Genomic DNA, 15,630 nt, shown 5'->3' with positions numbered 1-15,630 from the left:
AACTTGTACAAAAGTTCAACTCCTGTTGCCTGCATTCCATTGGGTCACATTTCTGCCCTGAGGCAGGCCAGACAAAATGTTAGTTGCCTAAAAAGGAGGAAGGTAGGAATGACCAGAGAAATACATGGTGCATCTGTTAGTTTTCAAAATAGCATCCTGCTGAGTGTTTTTAATTCACCCAGAACCATAAAGTCCCTGTATTACTGACTTTTTGCTTTTCCAGTCCCTGATCACAACTGCTGTCTTTGATTTTCTATCCTCCTCTCTAGCCTTCAGGCCCTCCCCACAATCCCCTGGACCCTGGTCTGGTTTATCTTGGGACAGCTTGTACACCTTGTCATCACGGCACTTACCATGTGCTAATGTCTGGGATTTTCATAGAAGATGGAGACACTTGCAAGAAAAACGCCCTATTCCACTCTGTTTCTCTAGGACAGAGCATGCTATATAAATGGAGTTCAAAAAACTGTGGAACTGATATCTAGATAAAAAGAATAGTCTGTCTATGTATTAAAGGCAGTAGCTAACATGCATCACTAACCATGCTCCTCTTCTGCTCTCAGTTTAGATACACTAACTTTTTGATTCTGACAATAATTTTGTGAGTAGATATCATTATTACCCTCGTTTTACAGAAGGAGAAATGGAAGCATAGAGAGGTTCAGCAACTTGCCCAAGGTCACACAGAAGGAAATGAAAGAGCTGTGATTTGAATGCAGGTATTTTAGCTTCAGAGGCTATGTTCTTAGTCAGTAGGCCATGGCACCCCTCCTATGTTAACTTGGCTTACAACTTGAAGGGAGATGGCATGCTCATTGTGTAGGACATTCTTACATGTTTTAAAAATTGCATTTGTCTAAAATGCCTTCAAAGAAGCATAAAATGAGGAAAAAATATGGCAAAATGAAATTATATTGTTTTACCCAGTATGCACAAGAATAATCCATTGACACATTTACCTTAAAAGTACCAGGTGAAAAAAGATCAAATTCTTATCACTGTCACACTAGGGTCAAGACGCTCACAAGTGCTGAAGGGTCAGGTTATGCCCTGGACATTGAAGAGAATATAAACTTAAAAAAGGGGAAAGGAAACAAAGGAACTGCAAAGTCGGAAAGAATTATTCCTATTTTTGAAACATCTGAAAAAAAGTGAGCAGGAGAAGATGAGGCATTTTCCCAGTGCTCTCTACTTTCCAGAGAAGAAAAAGTGGAAAAGCAGTTTTCATTTATTTTTCCAGAACCACCAAACTTAAATGGTAATGCTATTGAAATAGCCATAGGCTCTTGATCATTGAAACAGTCTTAAAACAGACATTTCTCTTTTTTAGAAGAATTTGACCTAATCTTTTACATGTTTAAATATAAAAATTTACATTATCATTATCAGTTATGTGTAATTATGAAAGGTTTGCACAACTTTCTGAAGAGGTAATAATCTGAAAAACTTTTTTATTGTTTTACTACTCATCATAACACTAAAAATCAGGTAGATATTTGTGAGCTATCTTCCATTACTATAATACTGATAATGATTATAACTTGACTTTTGTTGAAATTCTATACATATCTAATTTTCTTTATTGTTCTATATTAACTATATCTACTTGCCACTAATATGATATAGTGGAAATATTTTCTTATTCAGATAAAAAGAATTATCCATAAATTACCATGGAAGAAGCATGCCAGATTGACGCACTGAGTATTGAAAAACAATCAAAAGTAAAAGGTCCTTTGGCCCATTTTGGACAAAGAACACAGACGCATTCATTTATTCATTTATTTAAAAAGTGTTGAGTACCTATTATATACAAGGCAAAAGTTGGTATGTTAACAATGTCTATTAGAATATGATAATAAATAATGACTCTAAACATGACCAGTCCATCAATTCATTTCTGTCCTAATGGCTGGTTAAGTTAAATGATGGGTGTTGTCCATTTAAGGCTCTTAAGACACCCCAAATCCTGGTAAGTAATATGCATTGTAATTATTTATAGTTATACTTTTGTTTCCAAGGCTAGTAAATAATAACACCCCATTGAGGTATTAAGAACCCCAACTAGTCACAACTATGGGTGGAGAAATAAGCTGGTACTATAAGCCAGACCTAATTTTTCATCCAATTATTGGTGAACATTTGACATGGTGTATATCTACATTAAGTACCTAGCAGATATGCATATCAAAAGCCATATTAAATACATATGCATTGTTAATGATAAAAAGAATGAAAGAAAGTTAATGTGGAAATTTTATTAAGGAAATATTAGTGGTCCACATTATTAGTATATAGCTTTCCTATTACTTATGAACTGAAATATTCATCATTTTTCATATGTATAATTTACAATGTGGAAAATTTCATGTAAAATGGAATAATTTATTTTGTGATGAAATTTGGAACTGCAGCAGAATCTCAGCTTTATTCTTCTATTTTATTTAAAAAAATTAAGCTTTAAATAATGGTAAAATTTTCAAAATGGATCTAAACATATGAAATCACAATTCATTTCTTTATTTTAAGCATTTCTCCTGTGTAATTATAAAACCCCTTTATCATAGATTTCCTTAGTAATGTCTGTTAATTGAATTTAATGTAGAAAATTTAGATTTTTATTGATTATGGTTCTTCTTTTCTATACAAGACTGAAGATAAAAGTCAAATAATTTTAAGAATTATTGTTAGGTAAAAATATTTTTTGTGATCTCTACATAAAAAATCTTGAGCAATTTTCTTCCAATTCAAAATAATACCAATACTCCCCATGGGATTATATTATGGAAGACACTTTGCAAAATTAATTGAAATATGTTAACAAGAGGACAATATTTTCATGCTATACTCAGTGTTGTGTCCACACATTATTAAAGTATTTTTTCATAGATGATGACTTACATCTTCATTTACTTAGCAGTTGGAAAAGATTAACAATAGAAAGGCTAGAACAATGTGGTACCAATCAGGTTCTTGACACTTTCTGGTTTAAATGGTCCTTTCACTCACTTATCCTCTGGCCTTCAAAGCCTAGAACCTCTTGTTTTCAGTATCTTAATTAAAGGACAATGAAGCTATAAGAACAAACTTAAAAAAAAAAAGGAAGCATCATGTTAAAAGCAAAAGTTTTCTCTGATTATTGTTTTTTTTCTTTTAATTAAACACAGACCCGAATGCTTCTGTGCTTCTAAAGGTTTAGAACACCGCTATTAGAATGACAGAAAAATGCACAAAGGTACAAAAAGGAGGGCACTCATTCTAATCATACAATCATTGGCCACCAGCACTTCAGGGGACCTCCAGTGCTGCCCTGGGCTCCTCTCCTGTCTCTGAGGGGCAGGGCCTCCTGGAAAGATCACTGCTCCTATTCCCATGTTTCCAGGCAACACAATCCCACTGCTTCCCATTGGGAGCCCAAGAGTGGCAAAGCTACCTTTTCCTGTATCCAGCCTGCCTCGACCCATTAAGTGCAGTCTGTTTCTCCATCTGTTAGGCTAGACATATAAGGAGAGTGGGTAGAGGAATTCATTTATTACTTCTCTCTTCAATATTGTGCCAACTCTCTTCTTAGCTATTGGACTTAGGGTGAGGTAAGAATAGTCATACACAGAGGGGGCAGCATTTTCTGGAATTTTTAAATACCACCAAGGCACTGGTTAAGTGGGCTTGGGGTGGCCAAAATTTTAGAATTTCTGTCAATTTACAGGACGAAGATTCATATCTGCTGTTTTGAGCTCCCAAAATATTTATTGGTGGATTGATTGCCAGAGTGGTCTAGTTAATGGAAAGAGGCACTCTTGTTACAGGGAATTAAGTCAAGAAAGATTGGAGCTGTTAGCTACGGTGGTGGATTCCAGTTCGGTCGTGCTTTCTGATCCCTACCTGGGACGTTGGGTAAGAAAGTGCATCAGTCAGATGTGAAAAAGCACGTGCTGCCTCTCCAAAGTCCGGAAGCGCTTAGAACTGTGATGTGTATAATTCAGAACAACAAATTACGTGCACAAAAGGAGTTTATCATAACATAAAATTAAAAAGTGACAATTTTATCACACAGTTACACTGCTGTTTTCCTTTTTTTTCTCTCTTTTTTTTTTGGTTTTGTCCTTTTTTGTTTCATTTTTCATTTCCATTTTTGTTTTTTATGACGGTTCAGAGGAGGGTCGAGATTTAGTCCACTGAAGATTAATCACCCTCAATGATATATATATTAGAAAAAATATCAGCAGCAAGACTCTCTGGAAATAGATTCTGTTTGATGAAGCTAGTCTGTCTTTTCTGTTTTGCCCTCCTTCACCGCAGCTTCTGAAGTTTTCCGCAGGGGGGCTTTCTCCGAGTTGGCATGTCCTTGGCCAGAATCTGCCGCTCCGCCGTTTTTGTGGGTAGTGTGTTTTTCCAAGTAGTTCAGCATTTCACTGAGGACTGTTTGGAAAGTGCTGAGGGCTGCACATATTGCTGGAGTCCCAAAGCCATGAGTGATCAAACTGGAAATGAGAAGTGGTAGGGAAAAAGAGATGAACAACTTACAGTGTGATACAGGATAACAAATCCCCCATCAATCACATCAATCAAGTCAACAGGCATGGATTATGTTCCTAAATCATGCCAAGCACTGCGGAAGAAAGAACACTGGTCAGTGTATTGCTTTTGACCATAAGAAATCTGGGACGTATTTGGAAGATGGTTTATCCCTGATAGGTTTGACATGCATTAATTATTAGCAAGTCTGAGTATTTAACACGACTTGACTCTGATTCTCCGTCTCATTAAGAAAGTCAGAAAATACAACTTTCTACACGTGGGAATCATCTCATTTTAAAGAGTGATAGCCATGCTTGTATGGGCATAGATCATACAAGAGGAAAGCAAAGGTGGTTGCGCATGCCTGATGACTGTTCCTGACTCCATCCTTCTTTTCTTCGTAGGAACTGAGTTTTACCTGGGCAGCTCTGTTTGAACGTGGGACCCTCCCACCTGCTTAAAGCAAAGCTGGGTCCTCTCAAAAGAGTTATGCAGCTATGCAGATGAGGATAATTACTGTGGTACTGGTAACAAAACAAGGTGGAAAGAACCCACTCAGCCCCAGTCTCTTTAGTGAGAAAAAAATAAATAAAACTCTATCTTATGTAAACCACTCTGTGTTTGGGTTTTAGTAGCAAATTAACTAATAATCATAACTAATGAGCATATGTAGATATCATGACAACCTCAGTAGCCCTTTCAACCATGACAAATATCATTTCTAGTTGAGCAAATAAGTGCAGATTCACTTTCCTGTGAAAAGAGGTGACCCAGATTGTACCACTGGTCAATTGTTTCTAAAGTACCACTGCCAGGTTGCTCCCCACAATTCACACTTGTAATAATACAGACAAACACGCTGGACACATATTATGCATATGTTCTAGCATATATATAACATGATTATATATAGCATATATATAACATGATATATAATGATATATACATTATATATATTGTATATATAATATTCAAAAAACCAAGCTATTAACTATTTACAAGTCTTAGGTTGCTATGGTTGTTATGACTGCAGCAGTTTTGAAATCAGATAGAATTATCCTTCATACCATGTTAATTAGCTAGTGATCCCTCTTAGAGTATATGATGTTCAGGAACAAAGGTAATGAGATATACATTGTTTTAAAATGAGACTTTAAAACAGTGGGGCTTAGGGACTTTAAAACAACAGGACTTAGGATCTAATGTGGCTTACTGGTATGTCTCGGAAGTGATAACAATAGGATGTACCTGAGGGAATTGTTTATATTAATCCATTTAATGGGCTCAGAACAGGGTGGACCTAGAGTATATGTTCAATAAACAATAGATATTGTTAGCTGTGGGATTTTAAGGGTGAGGGTAAGATTTTCTCTATGTCCTTCACTATACTGCACAGGTTACTAGCATCTTTCATCTGGACATTTTACAAAGTTTGCCCTACGCCTAGATCATAATTCACATACACTAAAAAGGAAAAAAAAAGCCCTTCAGTATCCTGTTATTAAGAAAACAAGAATGGTCAGTGGGCAACTGTATACACCCAGTTTGCACCGTTGAGACATCATCATAGTTCAAGCATATGCATATTTTTGCTGCAGTGTCTTGCACTGCTGAGCAGGAATACTGACTTCTACACCATTTCTACAATGAGATAACTAGAGAGAAATTTATATGCTTTAGTATCTATTAGGGAGTCTGGACAACAAATGAAATTGACTGGAGTGGTGGAAGAATTAATCATGGCTGTACCCACAAAAAGAACTGAGTGAAGCAATCCACTGATGTGTAGATGTTTGACTCTGGACACAAACTACCTGTTTTCTTGTGTTTTATTCCTGTTTTAGGGTTCCATGTATCATTAGATTTATTTTCTTTTCCTCTCTACTTCCATATCCTCTTGGTTGTGACTGCCTTCTTCATCTATAGCTGAATATGCAGAATTTATTTTTACTAGGTTAAATATTAAAGTTAATAGCCAATGTTTGAGTTCTGACCACATGGCAGACCCTGTTCTGAGTGGTTTATTCTGTATGGCCTCATATAACCCTGGCATCAATAGTAAGCACGTATTATTATCTCCATTTTATAGATGGTGAAACTAATGCTAGAGAAGTTAAATAATTTCCCAGAGAAATCTGATATTGTGTATGGCTCTTATGCTTATGTTCTTCTCAGGCTGAGGGTGTGTTTTATTCCTTTTCTTTGAACAATCACATTATGTTTGTAGTTTTAGCTTAGTTTCTCTAACTTTGTTCTATAGGCAGACTTGAGATCCAGAAGATATTAATTCTTCCTGTTCATGTTCCTATATAAAACCACAGTTTTAAAGATTAAGTACAAAATGTATAGGTCTGTATAAATGCTTTAATTCTCCATGTCCAGAAAAGTTGTCACCATAATGAAAGATTCTTAAGCTGGTATCTTTCTTGGCTGATGGCCTTTCTGGCTTCTAAAATATGTATCTGCTCATTAGCAGGTTGCATTGTCATCTTTGCCCTGAACTGAGAACCAGGTGTACCAAGTCTCTGACCTTAGTCACTTTCTGATTTGCAAGAAGTTATGTAACCTTGTAAAATGACAAAGGTATAACTAGAACATCTGCAAAGCTCTTTCCAGCTCTAAGCTTCAATTCATCATTATTAATGCTTATGGTGCTTTTCTTAAAATGCAGGACATGAACAGAAGGTGATGGAATCTGAAAGACCACTGAGCTTAACAAAGAAGACAAAAGTTGATTGTGGAATATTCAACATAAGAAAAGTAATTACTTGAACTGTTTTCTTTCAACATTAAAAACATTATGTAAATTTTGTCCTGGCTGTTGTGGCTCAGCAGACTGAGTGATGGCCTGTAAACCAAAGGGTCTCTGGTTCGATTCCCAGTCAGGGCACATGCCTGGGTTGCAGGTTGGGTCCCCAGTGGGGGATGCAGAAGAGGCAACCACGCATCGATGTTTCTCTCCCTTTCTCCTTCCTTTTCCCTCTCTCTAAAAATAAATAAATAAAATCTTTTAAAAACCACTATGTAAATTTTGTTAGTTTCCTTAATTTAACATTACTTGTACAACAAAAAATATACATGGCACACCACATAGGATGATTCTCAATGCAAAGGATAGCCTTTGTTCTAGCAATTTTCAGTGGGGCTTATGAATTCAAATAATTAAAATAATCTAATATTGTATTAGAATAGCACACAAAAAAGTGTAAAATCACAAGGTGATTAAAAAATTTCTGGGGATATCATGACATTCTGTTAGCCCCAAAACACTGGAGAAAAACAGGTATATATCTCATGCATAGTGACCTACAAAAAGGAAAAAAGGAATAATATAGAATATACAGAAAAACAGAAGAAAAACAAAACTGATAATGCTGACTTTCAGTCTCAGACAGAAAATAAAAGATAGTCAGGTAACCCACTCCAAATCTCCAAAGTCTTTGAGAACCATAATTGATTTTGGCTTTAAAAAATATTAGTTTTTAACCACAGACTTCATATTTAAGTTATACTTGGCATTTGCATGTATTTTCATAACATTAACATCAGAGGGCATTTCATAAGCAAACATTACCTGAGTTAAATAGTAGCCATGATGGTTTGAAGTAGGTAGTCTAAACCTAGAAGTTCTAAATTCAAATTTATGTAAAATAAATAAAACAGGTGAAAGAGACAACTAGCAATGTGGCATCTTCATGACACATTTTAAAAATTTTCGCAGAACAGTGGCAGAGGATACAAATGTTGTATCTGATTTCCTAACACATGTACATTTCCCAGGTCTCTTTTCTTCATCCTTTTTAATCGTGTGTTCTGTTACTTTATTCTTAAAAGGCTTCTTTCAGGCCTGTGTCCTCTCCATCCTCAAACCTATGATGGTCATTCTTAGTTGGGTACCTTTATTTGTCCTCATTCCTCTTTTGCCTAAAGTCCACTCACTCCTCAAAGCTCCTTGGAAGCTCTTGAAAAAAAAGGCATTAATTTCCTGATCCCTTGATCACAATATTGAAAAATATGTGCTCCTGCCAAAGTAACGAGAGGACTTAAATAGAATCCTGAGGAGAAAGGAGTAACATCCCTCTAAAAATGTAAAATAAGCAGGCAGAAGACAATAAGAAAATAGACCCCTGAAGGTAAGAACTCAGTCACCAAAGTGAGGAAGAGGGAGGGTGGCTTACAGCACAAGTGACCACCAAAGCTCACCAAATTGTAATGTAAGTGGCAAATAAGAAGCTACTTATCTCCAAAAATTTGTGGTTTGGGCTCTTACTGTAAATTGGTAACCACAGTTATAGTCTAATCTTAAAAAAAATATGAAGAGTGTTAAAACAAAGTGAAAACAAACCACAAACCAAAGCAAAAACAAAGCAAACAAGGCTGAGGTGGGGCACTACTGTCAACCTACACCCCAGGGGACCTTCTCTGCTGCCAGCATTTGGGTGGCCATAACCTGCAGGAGGCAGCAGCCTTGGGGACAATGGGTGGGGACTTCAGTGTGTGGAATCATTTGAGTTTACACAGGCTCAAGTTTCCTTGGTTCCATTTAGCAGTCTCTGATGTCCAGGTCAGTAGGCTTTGAAGTTCTGTTTCAAGAATGAGGAAGAGAAATAATGCAGGAATAGGTCCAAGGCTTGGCGAGACCAGTGCAATGCTTGCATATGAAAGATTAAATGGTGACTTAAGATGCTTTGCTTTCTTAAAACTGCCAATAGCATAACTAAATTAAGACCTTTTAAGTATAGGAATCTCCTATTTTAGGATAAAGAAAACATAAGAATGTGTTTCTAAGACACTGGAGTTATTAGGTAATGTTTGAAAAATCATGGGAGATGAGAGGAAATAGTGAGATGGAATAGAGAAACATGCCTTCGTACCCAAAGCAGGGGAAAAGGAGACAGATTGGAGAAACTATGGGTTTTTAAATTATGTTTACTTAGTCCCTTAACAAATTTCTTGGAATGAGATATTTTTAAAATCAGGTTTATTTAGCCCTGGCTGGTGTGGCTCAGTGGATTGAGCGGGGGCCTGTGAACCACGCGATTGCTGTTCGATTCCCAGTCAGGGCACATGCCTGGGTTGCAGGCCAGTTCCCAGCAGGGGGCACACGAGAGGCAACCATACAATGATGTTTCTCTCCTTCTCTCCTTCCCTTCCCCTCTAAAGATATATAAATAAAATCTTAAAAAAATAAAATAAAATCAGGTTTATTTATTTTGAATTTACATATGGCAATATTTACACTGTTTAGGTGTATAATTCACTGGTATCTACAAACTCAGTCATGTAATCGCCCCCATTACCCAAACAGTATTCTTGGGCTTCTTTCCAGAATTCATGCTCCCCAACCCCCCCCTACTGAGACTCAGTGCTCTAATTTCTATCCTTAGAGTTTGTACTTTTTCCCATAAATGTCATCTAAACTGAATCATAAAGTCCATAGACTTTTCTGACTCCCTTTTTTTTTGGTTTGTAGGCCCACACTCAATCCACTGAGCCACATCAGGCAAGCCTCTGACTCCCTTTTTTCAATTCACATGATACCTCTGAGGTTTATCCACGTTGCTGTATTTGTCAATAGATCTTTTCATTGTTGAAAGTGTTACATGAAGGGATTCAGCACAATTTATTCATGAAATTATTACAAATTGGAAGCGTTAACATTTAAAAACATGGAGGTGATCACTGAAAGGTTACTTAGTTCCATAGGAACCCAATAAAGTAACTGTACTAATTTTTCTATAAGTGTTATTAGAGCAGTAACAGTGCAACTTACTCTAGAATCTTAGCAATACATCTCCTAAATTCTCCCCAAATATCATGTAATAAGTTGGGGGATGAGGGTGGGCTAGAGGACAACAGAGTAAGGAAGAGTCCCAGCTGGTTGGACAATGAAACCTGAAGTGTGGACTTAAGGGCAGTTGTCAACTTTGAAGGACACCTCCAGGGGAGCCCTGCAACACTCTCTCGTTAATTCTATTCCACTCAACATGTTGATTGACAATGTGGTTGCAGGCATCATGGATTTGTAACTTAATGGCTGGCATTAAAATAGAGAGGAAAATTCCTGCACTGGATAGCAGAACCAACGTGCAGAAATACCTTAATGTGGTAAAAAGCTTAGTTGGTGGGCCAAAATCAATGATGTGAAATTTAGGGGAGATTAAGGAAAACATATCCACTTGTAGTACACTGAGAGAGAGATCTGAATGAAGAGCAATTCTTAGGAAACTGTCTTACCAAATTAGTAAGCCTAAACTAAAAAAGCATGGGTCAGAATTTTAGGTTTCAATGCCAGCTAGTCAGGCTTAGTAGCTGTGTTTACTTCAAACCGTTCTTTCTGTCTCTAACTAGATTCCAGCTCATTGATTTCATTTCCCATTACTAATTTCGTACTGAAGAACAGGAAGGTTCTGACAACTGACTGTGAGCAATATAATCACCTGCTGAGAAAATCTAGGCTGCTGTTGTTTATGGCACCTGATGTTACAGCAAATGTAACTTATATTTAACAGTCATCTTCTTAATTTTATTCATGGGTTTAAAAACCCCTATTTTGCTAGCCCTCCCAATTAACATTCTCTAGAGCATCTTTCTGCAACATAAACCATCTCTTCAAATAGGCTGAGCTCAGGAAGGTAGAAACTATGTGCTTGATCCAGAAGTGAGGGTCTACTTTATTACCACTTCTCCCGTGACTGTTAGGGCAGGTTCGCAGTTCAGCAACTGAAGGGGCACCAGGTGATAGAACGCCTTTACTGGAGAGATTGTGTGTGAGTGTGCACACCTGTGGACTTATACTGCTTTTGCCTCTTTATGAGGTGGCTTTCTAACTATTTTTCTTGACCAATGGCCTTGATCAGAATAAGTTGTGATACAAAATTTAACTTTTAAAAAGAAACTATATTGCAACAGTTCAAACTGTATTCTCTATCAGTAGGGTTAAAACAGGAAGAAATGGAGACTCAGAAATAAAAGAAGTAATAGAGGATAAAGGCGAGAGAATGCTATTTGAAAGATAATCAATTAAAGTCCTTCTTTTCTCCTGTGTAGTTTTGCTAATCAGATGTTAGTGACCCTCCATTTTTAACACAAACAGCATTTATACTTATAAACTACCATGATGTACCACAAAATGATGTTTCAGTCAATGACAGACAACGTACCATAGGCCTACACCACCTAGGTTTCTGTAAGTACATTCCACGATGTTCACATAGTGAGGAAGTCACCTAAGGACCCAGTTCTCAGAATTATCCCCATCATGAAGGCGGACATGACTACACTTGACATTAATGATGAGGGCTATCAATAAACTTCTGTACAAATAAAAATTTCATAAACTTTTCTTCATACCTTGTGATCCTTGGTTGAGGGCAGTTTTTCAGGGTCAAGGCTTTAGTATTTATCTTTAAAATCTAAAAACCTTCATTATTTATTTGAAATGGAAGTTAATATAGGATTCTGAATGAAAAAATCTGCCAGAGGGACAAAAGCTATTTTACTTTCCTTAAGTTAAATAAATATGGTTTACCTTTCACTAGCTTTGTTTTAAGCTAGAGAAGGGTCACAAAGCTGTTTACACATTGTTGTAATAGTCCTTGAGAAATGTTTTATCATTACTAATTTGTCTAAAATAATTTAAATTAAACCATTGAAGCAGTTTTCTAAAACACAGCCTAAAGCAAACTTCTGTGGAATCATCCCCTGGATTCTTCCTATCTTGGCAAAAGTAGGGCCTGGGTTCCAGCATACTCTTTCTACTTACTAAGCAAACACTGATTTAATATGTATTGAAAAGAAAAGGAAGGCCTCATTATTCCTCAAAAAATATAAAAATGGACTTGCTTTTTGACCCAGCAATTCCACTGCAGGAATTATATTCTAAGAATCCCGAAACACGGATTCAGAAGAACATATGCACCCCAATGTTCATAGCAGTACAATTTACAATAGTCAAGTGCTAGAAGCAACTTAAGTGCCCATGAGTAAATGAGTAGATTAAAAAAAAACTATGGTAAATTTACACAGTGGAATACTATGCAGCAGAAAGAAAGAACTCCTACCATTTGCAATAGCAGACAGCATGGATGGAACTGAAGAGCATTATGCTAAGTGAAATAAGCCAGGTGGTAAAAGACAAATATCGTATGATCTCACCTATAAGTGGAACGTAATTAACAAAACAAACAAGCGAGTGAGCAAAATAGAACCAAATACATGGAAATAAAGAATAAACTTACAGTGACCTGAGGCAAAGGGGGAGGGGGCAATGGGGAAAAGAAGGGAAAGGGGCAAAGAACATGTATAAAGGACAAATGGACAAAGGCAATGGGGCAGGGGCAGGGGAGGATTGAAAGTGGGAGGGGGAGGGTAGGCTGGGGGAGAGTAACTGGAGAAAAATGAGGACAACTGTTACTGAACAATAGTTAGTAAAAAAAAGAAAAAAAGAAAGCCTCATTAGTATTTGCCACTGAAGACTGGATCTCTCAGGTGTGTCTGACAACCATGGATGGTTTGGTTTTTTATAGCTTTTTCTGATATACAAAATGCTGAAAGTAACAGACACTATCATGCTACAAACTAGAAGACTGAAAATCAAGAGAAAATAGCCAACTACCATCATCATTTAGGTAGTTAGAGTAAAAGCAAATTTCATTTTGTCAAACTTCAAATTTCTACCTTGACAAGCCAACTTCTCTTCCTCCGTTGTTTTTGATATGTGGCTAGGTTGAAATAGTTTGGGCTATTATTCCTATTATTATTACTATTATTATTACTATTATTTTGTTATGCTGCATTATTCAAATGGGTGTTTGCTCTCATATATCTTTGATTTTTCCGAATTGCCTATAGATGCCACTGTCGTCCACTTCAGTTCTCTTTTTTTGGCCTCAGGCAGTCATGCAAGCAGCAAGATCTAAAGGGAAGACCAGAGTCTTTTCCTCCTCTGCTGGATTATTCAGCTACTGCAAGTTTAGGTCCAAATATAGCCCCAGGCCCAGTCTATATCCCCACTATTGTCTTCGGTGATGGCCAGAAAAATGCCTTCTTGAGCTCATGGAAACAGCTGTGAGTGTAGGAGGCTGGGAAACAGACCCTGGAGAATGTGGGCAAAGGATTGTGGGGCTTCTTTTCAAAACCTTATTTCTTTTCAGAGCTCTGAGGGTAAGGCCCTTCATCTCTCCGAATTAGCACAAGCTCTGAATATAGGCCAGGGAGAAAGACCTCCCCATGAGGAAGGTAGCTGGGTCCTATCCTCCTAGAACTTGATGATATCTATCCTGTGTAGCCTAACTGTCTGAGGAAACAGAGGAAAAGGGAAACTGGCTGATTGCATTTCTCTTTTTGTATTATCCCATGGTCCCAAGTGATTTTAAAATGTAGTTTAGTTAAGGTGCACATATCAGGTATATAGTTCTTTGGTGGCTAGAAATCACTGAAATATACTCATCAGCCAGGCCCTCCGTAGCACGCTCACAAGTGTTCTGTGCTTCCCGCTAAATTTTATTCAACTGTTAACTGTTTAAAATAAATGAGTGGCTAAAACATAAGGAGAAGAAAGAAGATCATATGGAAATATAGCACAAATAAAGGTGTAAAGTGCAGCAGTAAATCAACAATGGGAGAAACAGCACTGGGCTACAGGAGCTTTAGAGATGGTCCAGTTTGACTGCATTGATTTACAGAAGAATATGCAGAGGCTGGACGGGCACGGTGCCTGCTCTAAATCCACACTTCCAGCTGGAGATCAGGGGAAGACTGAGTTAGGTCCCCTGACATCTGTCTTGAGTGTGGCCCACAATCTCGTGCTTTCCTCCTTTGACTGATCCCCAATCCATAGCTCAAAAACCAGAAATTATTTAAATAAAGACTTACCGAAATCCTTTTCCAAGGTATGCATTCCCCCAAATCAAATATTTGCACATAACTATTGCAGGGCATGTTTGCAAATTGTTATTAGAAACAGTTGTGCCCTTAAGGGTATGACTCAGTGGGTTGGGCATTGTCCTAAAAACTGAAAGGTCACTGGTTCAATTCCCAGTCAGGGCACATGCCCAGGTTTCAGGCCAGGTCTCCAGTTGGGGGAGTGCGAAAGGCAACCAGCCAGGTCATTGTGTTACCATCAATGTTTCTCTCCCTCTCCTCTTTCCCTTCCTCTCTCTCCAAAATAAATAAATAAAAATTAAAAAAAAATAAACCATTACCTCTGCTTTCATTTATTTGAGTTACTAACCTCCTACATGCTGAACCTAAAAATCCATAAAAATGTCATCAAATGCCCTGCTTCTATGTTTGTATCTCCTGCAGTATTTGCTATTGTGAAGTGCAATGACTACTGGCAACGGATTTAATTCTTTTTTTTAAAGATGTTATTTATTTATTTATCTTTAGAGTGGAAAGGAGAGAGGGAGAGAAACATCAATGTATGGTTGCCTTTGGTGTGTCCCCTGCTGGGAGTTGGCGGGCAGGGAACCGGCCTGCAACCCAGGCATGTGCCCTGACTGGGAACCGAACCGAGATCCTCTGGTCCGCAGGCCTGTGCTCAATCCACTGAGCTACACCAGCCAGGGGGGGATTTAATTCTTTAACTTCTTACTTACTGCTAAGTGAATGTAAGTGATTTCATGTAGATTCACACTAGAAGGGCATTCTGGTTCCATTTGTCTGTTAAGGAAGGCAATGGAAACTGCAGCCTCTTTTATTTTTAGTCGGTACTGTTAGTGAGTTTCACTTCAAGAGAGACTCTCTTCTAGTCTGTAAATACAGACTATCCTTGCTTACTTAATTGGTGGATAAGACCTGATGAGTATGTTTTCTTTAAACTTAGTGATTTTTATTTTATTTTTAAAAGATTTTATTCATTTATATTTAGAGGGGAAGGGAAGGAGAGAGGGAGAGAAACATCAATATATGGTTGTCTCTCGTGCATCCCCTGCTGGGAACTGGTCTGCAACCCAGGCATGTGCCCTGACTGGGAATTGAACCGAGGTTGTTTGGTTCTCAGACCTGTGCTCAATCCACTGAACTACACCAGCCAGAGCTATATTTTCTTTTTTATGTCCCTGAAAATGGCACTCACTTTTGGAATTTAAGTTTTAAAGTTTGATTTCA

At 37.5% G+C, this 15,630-nt stretch overlaps 1 protein-coding gene across 1 annotated transcript in view; it reads right to left on the bottom strand.

Annotated features, from left to right (window-relative positions):
- Positions 1–4,164: 4,164 nt before the first annotated feature.
- TFAP2D (transcription factor AP-2 delta) overlaps positions 4,165–15,630 on the bottom strand; it is a 56,045-nt gene continuing 44,579 nt past the window's right edge. Inside the window, exon 7 of the mRNA XM_037056163.1 lies at positions 4,165–4,481. Coding sequence (XP_036912058.1) covers positions 4,262–4,481 — 220 coding nt within the window. The 3' untranslated portion in view covers positions 4,165–4,261. The remainder of the gene's footprint in view (positions 4,482–15,630) is intronic.

The sequence above is a fragment of the Sturnira hondurensis genome, unplaced genomic scaffold (genome assembly GCF_014824575.4).
Source record: "Sturnira hondurensis isolate 20B ecotype Veracruz unplaced genomic scaffold, ASM1482457v3 Scaffold0000880, whole genome shotgun sequence".
Classification (NCBI taxonomy): Eukaryota; Metazoa; Chordata; class Mammalia; order Chiroptera; family Phyllostomidae; genus Sturnira; species Sturnira hondurensis.
This window is presented reverse-complemented; position numbering and strand designations above follow the sequence as displayed.